The sequence below is a fragment of the Oncorhynchus mykiss genome, chromosome 6, assembly GCF_057628025.1.
Source record: "Oncorhynchus mykiss isolate SJ-2025 chromosome 6, ASM5762802v1, whole genome shotgun sequence".
NCBI lineage: Eukaryota > Metazoa > Chordata > Actinopteri > Salmoniformes > Salmonidae > Oncorhynchus > Oncorhynchus mykiss.
The window spans coordinates 11,309,065-11,321,096 of record NC_143027.1 but is presented as its reverse complement, the minus strand read 5'-3'; the positions used below and the strand labels follow the sequence as shown (position 1 = coordinate 11,321,096).

The 12,032-nt window shown below is 42.7% G+C and overlaps 1 protein-coding gene across 3 annotated transcripts; it reads left to right on the top strand.

Annotated features, from left to right (window-relative positions):
- Positions 1–2,432: 2,432 nt before the first annotated feature.
- On the top strand, positions 2,433–7,374 carry ccdc112 (coiled-coil domain containing 112). Of its 3 annotated transcripts, none has more exons than XM_021605238.3 (10): positions 2,433–2,850; positions 3,308–3,414; positions 3,505–3,626; positions 3,741–3,830; positions 4,003–4,078; positions 4,191–4,581; positions 4,779–5,195; positions 6,766–6,861; positions 6,951–7,069; positions 7,156–7,374. In XM_021605238.3, the coding sequence occupies exons 1-10, from the start codon at positions 2,800–2,802 to the stop codon at positions 7,184–7,186; spliced, it is 1,500 nt and encodes a 499-aa protein (XP_021460913.3). In that variant the 5' UTR covers positions 2,433–2,799; the 3' UTR covers positions 7,187–7,374. The 3 variants fall into 3 exon arrangements, with proteins under 3 accessions (XP_021460913.3, XP_090093088.1, XP_021460915.3); XM_090236962.1 differs by having other exon boundaries at positions 2,707–2,850; positions 3,312–3,414; XM_021605240.3 differs by having other exon boundaries at positions 2,739–3,021.
- Positions 7,375–12,032: the final 4,658 nt, after the last annotated feature.

The following is a 12,032-nucleotide window of genomic DNA, read 5'->3' as shown; positions in this document are numbered from 1 at the left end:
AGCAGAGAATAAGGGGAGGAGTCATACGATGGGCTCCCGGGTGGCGCAGCGGTCTAAGGCACAGCATCTCAGTGCAAGAGTCATCACTACAGACTCTGGTTTGATTCCAGGCTGTGTCACAACCGGTCCCATAGGGCGGCGCACAATTGGCCAGCATCGTCTGGTTTAGGGTTTGGCTGGGGTAGGCCATCATTGTAAATAAGAATTTGTTCTTAACTGACTTGCATCACTTTCCCAATTGTCCCAGGTTCACCCAAAGATCAAACCCTTGCACCCTCACAGAGGTCGCTGGCTGGAGTTACATGGAACTCCAGCAGCAGTGGTCAGCTGTCAGAAGGTTTTACTATGCCTGCTGTGTGTGTGTTTGTAACCAATCTGTTATCCACCAGAAGGCAGTTGAAAACAAGCTGCACACAGAAGAGTCAATTACATGGATACACACAAACCAGTCATCGGTAAATATATCTAACTCACTTCTGAAGAAGAAGGGAGACATGCTGCGCATCTTGTCAGTATGTTAGTAAGAATATCTTACAATAAAACTATGCAAATTATTTTACGCTATTATTTTTCACTATGTCATCTGTCTATGAGAATTACTATTGTGAAATGACATTCCAATTGCTGATATCTATTGCATACATTCTGTCCAAAATACACATGGCTAGCCTAGCTTTCCCCATGTGTCCAATTTGTTATTACAATTAGTATAATGCTATGATCTTTACATCTCTTTAATCAATTTAAATTTCTCTCTGAGCTGGTGACAAAAATAGGAAATTTGAACGTGTGCTTTTCTTGGATCGTTTGCTATTCATGCCTTTACACCCACGGACTGGCGATCATCCTTAATATCCTCCTTCAATAATGGATTTCAGTTTCTATTCATATTCACTTACTCCAGAGAATTGTCAAGCCATCTAGCACAGAAATTGTGGCTGCTGGCCATCATTTAAAAGGTGTCTTAAAATAACCTAATCATCAACAGACAGCAGATTATTTGAGTGTGTGTATGTATGTATGTATGTATGTATGTATGTATGTATGTTGAGGTGATATCCATATTTTGGACTGTTGGATTTGTATTTTATTTTATTTAACCTTTATTTAACTAGGCAAGTCAGTTAAGAACAAGTTCTTATTTACAATGACGTCCTACCCCGGCCAAACCCTAACCCGGACGACACTGGGTCAATTGTGCTCTGCCCTATGGGACTCCCAATCACGGCCGGTTGTGATACAGCCTGGAATCGAACCAGGGTCTGTAGTGACACCTCTAGCACTGAAATGCAGTGCATCACTCGGGGTGACCTTTCTTTCTTTCTGCCTGCCTGCCTGCCTGGTCTGTCTTGTCTGTCTTGTCTGTCTTGTCTGCCTGCCCGCCTGCCTGCCTGCCTGTCTGCCTGTCTGTCTGTCTGTCTGTCGAGCTGATGACCAGTAAATGAGCTACAAAGATCGAAATGATCAGCTGCGCCCTCTGCTGGTGTAGCCAAATCAGTAAAGAGGATGGTTACACTTGTAGACGACTTCATGGTGACGTTTTTTAAATTAAATTACATTTTTACATTTTGTTGAATTTTTTTAATTGAAGAAAAATCAGTATACATATAAGAAGTATACAAACAGACAATGATAACATATGCTAGGGGGTATACAAAGACCTTAAAAGATGCACACACATTGATTGTTTTGACAGCTTTCTTATTAGAAGAATGTATAATGGTCTTAATGTACTGCTCGAATTCCTTATAGAGAACACAGAAGCGTGGTTGAATTTACATGTATGAATATGACATTTTGCCATTAGCACAATTAGATCTATAAGGTAAAATTATTTTTCTTTATCTTTATTATGGTTAAGGAAACCGAGCAGCACATTCTCCCATAAAAAAACAAAAGTCATCAAGAATATTAACAATTATAAAACTGTGAATATCTTTCCATAATTGTTTTACATGTAGACAATGTCAAAATAAATGTGAAACTGTTTCTGGATGCTCAACACAAAAAGTACTATCAATGTTAATGTCTTTTTTAAGTTTCTTCAGGTAATGATTCGCAGGGTAATAATTATGGATCATTCTGAAAGATACCTCTTTGACCTTGTTAACAAGCAAGTATTTGTGTGGTAATAACTAGACTTTTTCCCAGCAGATATTAGTGACCAACGTATTCCAGTAACTTGTGACATAAGGAATGGATACAATATCCCTTTGAAATAAAGCACTTTTAGACCTATTGTTCTGAGGGAGCAAGGAGAAACATATTTTCCTTATTGGAGAGTCCACTGGATTAAGCGAGGGTAGGTCAAGAAGGTGAGGTCTGGCGACACCTCTAAATAACATGACAGTTCCAGATGGAATAGCATCAAAGACGTCATGGCGACGTTGGCTGGCTAAACTCAGTAGAAAACGTCATCGGGTCTAACGGTCGTCTCGCGCCAAACTGCGCATGTGCAGGCCATCAAATCGAAGGCACTCATATATTATATTTATTTTTTTGACGAAAATGAAAACGTGTCAGTTTGTCACTTTCACGGGGTTGGAGTACTAACATGTTCAACTACTTAAGACATTGGCTCAAATCTAGGTTGTCTTTAAAATGTGAGAAAATTAACAACTAAGAACAAATGTTTCACTTGTCTCATTGACTTCACGAACTCTAAACCCCGGCCTGGTCTATTTGGTCTGTTTCACAAGCCTTCCCGGAAGTCTTGCGATGTTGTGCCTCTGAGTTTTGAAACTCTGTGGGACGGTTCGGCTCAACAGATGTGGTCTCATTAAAGTTTTAAAATTCAATATGAAAATGGCTTCCATAACGACCAAAGAGCTTTTTGATGCACAACTCCTGGTAATAACGTTTTATTGTCCTCTATATGTATTTAAATTGTTGGAAGTTGCCAGCAAACGATACTCTACACAATATTATTTTAACCTTGAGTAAAACTTATAAGCTTCTTCGCTAAGAACAAAGGAAACCAAAATAGCTAACCGGCCAGCCAGGTTGCCAACAACAAACACAGTAATTATATTTTGTGTGTATGCTATGCTAGCTAACCTTGCTTTCTAACGTGCTTCACTTTAAACATACGTTTTTTTCTTCTGTTTGCGTTGCTGTCTGACAACTCTTTTGGGATATTTCTGCCAACTTCTAGAGACAGTAAATAATGATCACCGTAGGAGGAGTTGTCAGACAGCACAACCAGATCTGAGCCCAGGCTAGAATATTAGGTATTGCATTATCTAATGACAGAACGTATTGGCTGACTGTTAGACCTGGCTCATACTAGCTTTTGTTTTCTCATAAGGAAGGTGACTTCATCACAGCTACTCACCACAATGCACAACGTTTGGAAGATAGAGTTTCCCAACAAAAGACAGAGTTTCTCAGAAATGCAGAGAAACTCAGAAAACAGTAAGTTCCTCGTATTAATTTGCAGGGGAATTGAGATTATACATGCACATCTATTGTATTGAGACTCATTTTCTATTGTTCTTAAAACAGGATTGAGAAACTTGAGAAAGAGAAGATGTTGAATACACAAAACAGGAAGAATGGTCTTTCAGATGGATTTAGAGTATTGGAAGAGTTTGATAAAGGTCTTCAGGATGATCGAAATACTGAGCGTGTGTATTTTTGTGGTTTTAGTACTCTTTGTATGTCACATTCAATATTTTACTGACTAAAACGTAATTTGAACATCTTTAATAATAATGTTGCTCATGTTCTTTGTCCCTCAGAAATGAACGTGCAAAAGCATCTGATGAAAATCCATAATGGTGTAAATAAATTTCAGATGCAGCTGACTGACGTGAAGCCTACCCCTGAGTGTAAGTCATATGCTGGTTGATGGTTAAACATGTGCATGGAAACAGTACAGATTGGGGAGTCATGACATTCATGTGTTTTTATGAAGCCAGTTGAATTTGATACCCACTTCACCTCCCTTTATACAGGCTGTTATACTTTAACTACTTAGAAATGCTGTTGATTGTTTTTTAGTAATTGAGAAACTGAAAGACATAATGACAGAAGTTGAAAATTCAATCAACACTTTCAAGGGGGATCAACGTCAAAGGTATGAGATGTTCAATATTTTAACAGCTGTCAGCTGTCATGTAATGCATGTTTCAAAATGACTTGATTATAGTTTAGACTGAGATGAAAAGCCTCTTTCTTATTTTTTTTAGTTTTGAGGATCTATTGAAAGAGGAAAGAACATGCAGCCAGGAGATATGTGCTTTTGAAAAGAAGATTGAGACTTGGTCTTTGGCTGTAAAAGCAGACCCAAAGTTGCCCCCTGCTCCCCCAGGCAAGGTGTGTCTGGCCAAAGCCCTAGAGGAAGACCTCCCACCAGAGGTGACCGCACTAGAGAGGTTCCTGCAGCAAACTGGAGGGAAGCAGGGGGGCTGGGACCAGTATGACCATCAGAGCTTTCTGAAAGTGTGGACCAAGCACAATGGCAAACCAGCCTATAGGAAAGAGGCTTTGCTCTACCTGCCAGGCAGAACCCCAGACAATGTTGAACAGCATGAAGATTGGTATCTTGAGCTCCTGTACCTCCAGGAGAAGAAGAAAGAGGTAGACTGGGCATCACTTTGTAGGCAATGTAATGAGTTTCCAGTCACTTTCAACTGTAGATGGCTAGAACAGTACCGCCATTTATGAGCTCTGAAATGTCAGTCAGCTATTTGTTTTGAACTGTTAAATCGCATGAATATACTCGTAATATTTGTTTTGTCTTATAATTTTGCTAATTTTCACTCTCCATGCACCAGGCCATTTACCGGTGGAAGGTTGAGAGACAGCAGGAGAGGGCTGCAAGGCTGCAGCACCAGGATGAGCTGGAGAACGTTGCCAGGAGGGAGAGGGAGGCGCAGGCTGAGACCCAGCAGCGTAGGGCTGAGGAGGAGAGGAGGGAGGCGGTGGCTCGCCTGGAAGGGTGGAAAAGGCAGCGCAGGCTGCGCCTGGAGCAGGAGGAGGAGCAGAGGCTCACTGAGGAGATCCTGCAGCGTAGACAAGCAAAGGAGGAGCGCAGGAGACAGCTGGAGGTGAAGCTGGTTCTGGAGGCCCACATTCGGCAGAAGAAGGAGGAGGAAGAACTTCTGACCATGCAGAAGGAGGAACAGGAACAGGCTGACATGGAGGAGAAGAAGAGACTGGCAGGCTACTGCATCAAACGCTTTCAGGAAAGGGTATGTGAAGGATCAGTATTTACAATGGTACTACTCAAGGTATTTTGTATATACAGTGCATTTGGGAAGTATTCAGACCCCTTGACTTTTTCCACATTTTGTTATAGCCTTACTCTAAAATGGATTAAATAAAACATTTTCCTCATCAATGGAGACACAATACCCCATAATGACAAGGCAAAAACAGGTTTTTAGAAATGTTTAAAAATAAAAAGCAGATACCTAATTTATATAAGTATTCAGACCCTTTGCTATGAGACTCGACATTGAGCTCAGGTGCATCCTGTTTCCATTGATCATTCTTGAGCTGTTTCTACAACTCGATTGGAGTCCACCTGTGTTAAATTCATTTGATTGGACATGATTTCAAATCAAATCAAAACTCTACCTACATGTATATATTACACCAATTACCTCGACTAACCAGTGCCCGCGCACAATGACTCTGTACCGGTACCCCCTGTATATAGCCTCACTTGTTATTTTACTGCTGCTGTTTAATTATTTGTTACTTTTATTTTCTATTTTTTACTTAACACTTATTTTAATAAATGTTTCTTCATTTCTTAAAGCATTGTTGGTTAAGGGCCTGTAAGTAAGCATTTCACTGTAAGTTCTACAACTGTTGTATTCGGTGCATGTGACAAATACAATTGGATTTAAATCAAATCCAATTGATAGGCACACACCTGTCTATATAAGGTCCCACAGTTGACAGTGCATGTCAGAGATAAAAACCAAGCCATGAGGTCGAAGAAATTGTCCGTAGAGCTCCGAGACAGGATTGTGTCGAGGTACAGATCTGGGGAAGGGTACCAAAACATTTCTGTAGCTTTGAAGGTTCCCAAGAACACAGTGGCCTCCATCGTTCTTAAATGGAGTTTGGAACCACCAAGACTCTTTCTAGAGCTGGCCGCCTGGCCAAACTGAGCAATCGTGGGGAGAAGGGCCTTTGGCCTGAATGCCAACCGTCAGGAGGAAACATAGCACCATCCCTACGGTGAAGCATGGTGGTGGCAGCATCATGCTATGGGTTATGTTTTTCATCGGCAGGGACTGGGAGACTAGTCAGGATCAAGGAAAAGATGAACAGAGCAAAGTATAGAGAGATCCTCGATGAAAACCTGCTGAGGACCTCAGACCCCTTCATCTTCTAACAGGACAACAACCCTAAGCACACAGCCGAGACAACGCAGGAGTGGCTTCGGGACAAGTCTCTGAATGTCCTTGAATAGCCTAGCCAGAGCCCCGACTTGAACCCGATCAAATGACTCTGGAGAGACCTGAAAATAGCTGTGCAGCGACGCTCGCCATCCAACCTGACAGAGCTTGAGAGGATCTGCAGAGAAGAATGGGAGAAACTCCCAAATACAGGTGTGCGAAGTTTGTAGTCATACCCAAGAAGACTTGAGGCTGTAATCGCTGCCAAAGGTGCTTCAACAAAGTACTGAGTACTATTTGAGGTTGCTCAGGTAGTACTTTTCTCAGTTATGTCTACTTGAGACTGGGGTGGAGGAAAGACTGGGGTGGAGGAAAGTCAAAGTATAATGGTTAACTGACTTATCTGCAGGACTTCCAGAAGTTGGAGACAAAAGTGCAGGAGAAACAGGAGAAGGAAAAGCAGGAGCTGGATAGACAAAAGAGACTGGCTAAGCTGAAGGAGAAGGTAAGACCTTACACAGCAGCAGGCACTGATTCCATTGTACACAATGTATGCCACCCAGTTATTTTCTGCTATTCATTTGATTTCATTAGGCAGAGGCTCATATCAGCAGAGACCCTTCCAGGCTCTGCAAACCCACCAAAGGATGGGAGGAACGCACCAAAGAGATCGGACCCACTGGGGGCGGACCTGTATTACAGATGTTTCATAGGTGAATTAGCCCAAAACATTTTCATCACCCACTTTTTCACTATCTTCTTTCTCTGTAACTAATCTATGCTCATCACCATCTTACAGGGCTGTTCCAAGCTGGAGACAAGGCTTATGAGGATGTCTGACTGGAACCAATATTTTCTATGCTAATTTGATTTTTATTTAATCATGCAAAATTCAATCCTCAGTGTGGTTATTTGTCATTTCAACACACTTGTATCTGTGCTTTGTGTCATTTCCACTTTTAAACAATACATTATCACATTTCTTATTTGAATTAAAACATGAATATCTGTCGGCCTACACCTGTTATTTGTCTTATTCTGAAATTAATATTATTATAGAAGTGCATTTGACGGTAAACATTTTACATTCTTCAAATATATTTAGCCTCCAGTGTACCAAAACGAAAAAAACATTTCAAACGTTGCAATGCAAAAGAATGGGAAACTGAGCAGAGTTGGGTTGGAAAACAGAAGGTTGAGCTCTGCTGAAGTCCCCATTTATCTTGTGTGATTTATTGAGGATGACCACCTGGATGAAACTTGAGAAACCCGTTTCGGATATGAAGAGGTGGTGGGTGAAGTAAAGGCTGTGAGGATCACGGGAAGTGGGCTTGGATCGCCTCTCAGGGAGATGGACAAGAGGGCGGTTACGCCCGAATGGTTGTTGGATGTGGAGATGTCGTCAGAGGAACCCATAGAGGTCGTTAAGAAAACGGGCAGGGGGAAAAGGAAGAAAGTGGAACATATTAAATGAGATTGAGGGTGAATTAACTGCGGTTGCAGGTGCAGTCATCCTGTCCGTGATTGAAGATGATTTTGGCCCAATTAGAGGGAGATTTTTTGACATAATGGAATGTTGCCTTCTGGTTGAACCATATGTGGTGTCAGGTTGTGTGGCGAAGAGGTTCGGTTAGTGAAAGTGGCTCGAAGTGGAATTGTGTTTTTCTGCCGTCCAGAGGGAGCGTGCGCTCCACACCATGCGACTGGGGTCAAGAACTGTGACTTGCTATGTTATTCGGAGCAGGGTGCCATTGAAAGGAGTGATAACTGGTGTGGCGTTAAGTGTTGAGGAGGATTAACTGAAATTGAAGATTCTCAATATCTGTGATGCTCGCTGTGTCGTGCGACGCAGACCCGGTAGAGAGCGTTGCGAAACAGAGAAGACACTGTATTACCGAGTTGGGATGCAGAGTCTTTAAAAGATAAAGTCAAGTTAGGGTCTGTAAGTTATCCTGTGAGAGCTTTTGTCCTGAATTAATTAACGTGTTTGAGGTGTCAAGCTTATGGTCATGTGGCAGCAGTGTAGGAGGGAGATTCCTAGATGTGAGAAGTGTACAGGATGACATGAGACATAGGAATGTGTAGTATTGGTGGAAAAATGTGTGTGTTTATGTGAAAACTGTAGGGGTACCCATTTTGCTGGAGATGAGAGGTGTCCTGTGAGAGAAAGGCAGGTTGAGGTTGCCAGGATCAGAGCAGTACAGAAGGTGTCATATGCTGAGGCAGTGAAGAGAGTAGTACAGGAAGATTGGTCCAGAGTGAGGGATCCTGAAAGGGTCCCTGTGAGTAGGCTGAGGTCAATAGAGAGTGATAGGATGTGCTTCAGTAAGGTAGTTTTTTTGGTGGTCATGGTTGTCCACTGTACCGCAGGAATGGAACGTAAATCACAGAGGATAGATGTTGTGGTTGCAGAGAAGTACTTGGGTGTCACAGGAGGTTGGTGGCACCTTAATTGGGGAGGATGGGCTTGTGGTAATGGCTGGAGCGGAATAGGTGGAATGTTAGAAAATGCATCAAACACATGGTTTGATGCCATTCCATTTGTGCTGTTGCAGACATTATAATCCGTCCTCCCCTCAGCAGCCTCCACTGTTGGGTGCATGAGATTTTATTACAGAAGAGTTACAAGGTGTTTTGAATAATAGTATCCCATCCTCCCAGGCGGCTGGCCTGGCTTAGGATCAGATAGGGCCAAAGTAGTGGAATAGTGGTGAGACTTTTAATGGGTGTAGGGTTTGTTGGTCTGGCAAATCTTTCACAAAGTGTAATGATACTACACAAATGTAGGCCTGATACACAGCCAATACAGTAGGTGGTGGAATGCACCTATAACATTTGTTTGCGGACCGCTATAATACCAAAGAAGAAGTAGAAGTGTAAAAGAAGGCACGTGTGGTGAGTCTCACCCATTTCGAGAACTATGATGTGTCATGCGTTGCTCTTCAGAGCAGGGTATTTGTAAAGGGAATAATACCTGGTGTCTTGAGGGATGTTTATGTTGGACAAATTAAGAATATCCCAGGAGTGGTTGATGCACATTGGATGAATCGTGTGGTGAATGGAGTGACCGTAACGAGTCTGTCTGTTCTTCTGTTTTTTTTAATACGGAGTCCCTCCCTGCCCAGGGGAAGTTGTGGTATGTGAATCATCATGTCGGAGCGTTCGACCCAAGACTGATACAGTGTAATTATCACTGTATGGCTTTCGGATATGCCAAGTGTCTGTAGAAGAGAAAAGCTGAGATCAACACCATTATACCAGACACCCACTCCACCCTGGACCCACCCACCCACACCTGGGGCGGCAGGGTAGCCTAGTGGTTAGAGTGTTGGACTAGTAACCGGAAGGTTGCGAGTTCAAACCCCCGAGCTGACAAGGTACAAATCTGTCGTTCTGCCCCTGAACAGGCACTGTTCCCAGGCCGTCATTGAAAATAAGAATTTGTTCTTAACTGACTTGCCTGGTTAAATAAAGGTAAAATAAAAATAAATAAATAAACACCTACGTGTGAATGCTATTCACTGACTACAGCTCAGCGTTCAACACCATAGTTCCCCCAAAGCTCATCACTAAGCTTGGATCCTGGGACTAAACACCTCCCTCTGCAACTGGATCCTGGACTTCCTGACGGGCCTCCCCCAGGTGGTGAGGGTAGGTAGCAACACATCTGGCACGCTGATCCTCAACACTGGAGCCCCTCAGGGGTGCGTACTCAGTCCCCTCCTGTACTCCCTGTTCACCCACGACTGCATGGCCAGGCATAACTTCAACACCATCATTAAGTTTGCAGACGACACAACAGTGTCGTGGGAGGAGGGAGGAGGTCAGAGACCTGGCTGGGTGGTGCCAGAATAACAACCTATCTCTAAATGTAAACAAGACTAAGGAGATGATTGTGGACCACAGGAAAAGGAGGACCGAGCACGCCCCCATTCTCATCCACGGGGCTGTAGTGGAGCAGGTTGAGAGCTTCAAGTTCCTTGGTGTCCACATCAACAACAAACTAGAATAGTCCAAACACACCAAGACAGTTGTGAAGAGGGTACGTCAAAGCCTATTCCGCCTCAGGAAACTAAAAAGATTTGGCATGGGATCCTCAAAGGGTTCTACAACTGCAACATCGAGAGCATCCTGACTGGTTGCATCACTGCCTGGTACAGCAATTGCTCGGCCTCTGACCGCAAGGAACTCGAGTGTAGTGCGAATGGCCCAGTACATCACTTTGGCTAAGCTGCCTGCCATCCAGGACCTCTACACCAGGCGGTTTCAGAGGAAGGCCCTAAAAATGGTCAAAGACCTCAGCCACCCCAGTCATAGACTGTCTCTCTACTACCAAGCGGTACCAGACTGCCAAATCTGGAACAAAAAGGCTTCTCAACAACAGTTTTTACCCCCAAACCTTAAGACTCCTGAACAGGTAATCAAATAGCTACCTGGACTATTTACACTGTGTGCTCCCCCCAAACCCTTTTTTACGCTGCTGCTACTCTCTGTTTATCAAATATGCATAGTCACTTTAACTATACATTCATGTACATACTACCTCAATTGGCCCGACCAACCAGTGCTCCCGCACATTGGCTAACCGGGATATCTGCATTGTGTCCCACCACCCACCACCCGCTAACCCCTCTTTACGCTACTGCTACTCTCTGTTCATCATATATGCATAGTCACTTTAACCATATCTACATGTACATACTACCTCAATCAGCCTGACTAACCGGTGCCTGTATATAGCCTCGCTACTGTTATTTTCCACTGTCTTTTAACTGTTGTTTTTATTTCTTTACTTACCTATTGTTCACCTAATACAATTTTTGCACTGTTGGTTAGAATCTGTATGTAAGCATTTCACTGTAAGGTCTACTACACCTGTTGTATTCAGTGCACGTGACAAATAAACTTAGATTTGATTTGATTTGTGGAAAAGTAGATTGTTGTATGGATTGTTGCAATTGTGGTGGGAACCATGAAGCTACATCTTTGAAATGCCCGAAGAAGGCGAAAGAGAATGCGGGTGCCAGAGGCAGGGCTGTCTAGAGCATTTCATATCAAATTCAATTTTATTTGTCACATACACGTGTTTAGCAGATGTTATTGCGGGTGTAGCAAAATGCTTGTGTTATTAGCTCCAACGGTGCAGTAATATCTAACAGGTAATATCTAACAATACACACAATCTAAAGTAATGAAATTTACTTAAGAATATATCAATATTTGGATGAGCAATGTCAGAGGAGCATAGACTAAGGTACAGTAGAATAGGACAAAATACAGTATATGCAAATGAGATGACTAATGCAAAATATGTAAACATTATTAAAGTGACTAGTGTTCCAATTATTAAAGTGGCCAGTGTTCCAATTATTAAAGTGGCCAGTGATTTCAAGTCTATGTATAGGGCAGCAGCCACTAATGTGCTAGTGATGGCTATTTAACAGTCTGATGGCCTTGAGATAGAAGCTGTAAATGTAGAGGCTGTCAAAAGAGTTGAGGGAACTAATTGTCTGGAGACTCCACGGTGTTGGATAGGCCTTCACTGCAGCCTGCAGAGTTTGCCTCTTATCAGCAGGATCCAGATACTGTATGTTACATATGAATTTTTAAGTAGGTGGATTTTGTGGCTTTTTGGCAATGGTGATTAATAGCGCTGCCGGAGTGGAGAAGAAGTCC

Bases quoted from the DNA above. Each gene is read 5' to 3' on its own strand.
- ccdc112 (XM_021605238.3), top strand. From the start codon at position 2,800: ATGAAAATGGCTTCCATAACGACCAAAGAGCTTTTTGATGCACAACTC. The intron at 3,415-3,504 runs GTAAGTTCCTCG...TTCTTAAAACAG, and splicing joins GCAGAGAAACTCAGAAAACA to GATTGAGAAACTTGAGAAAG. The intron at 5,196-6,765 runs GTATGTGAAGGA...ACTTATCTGCAG, and splicing joins TCAAACGCTTTCAGGAAAGG to GACTTCCAGAAGTTGGAGAC.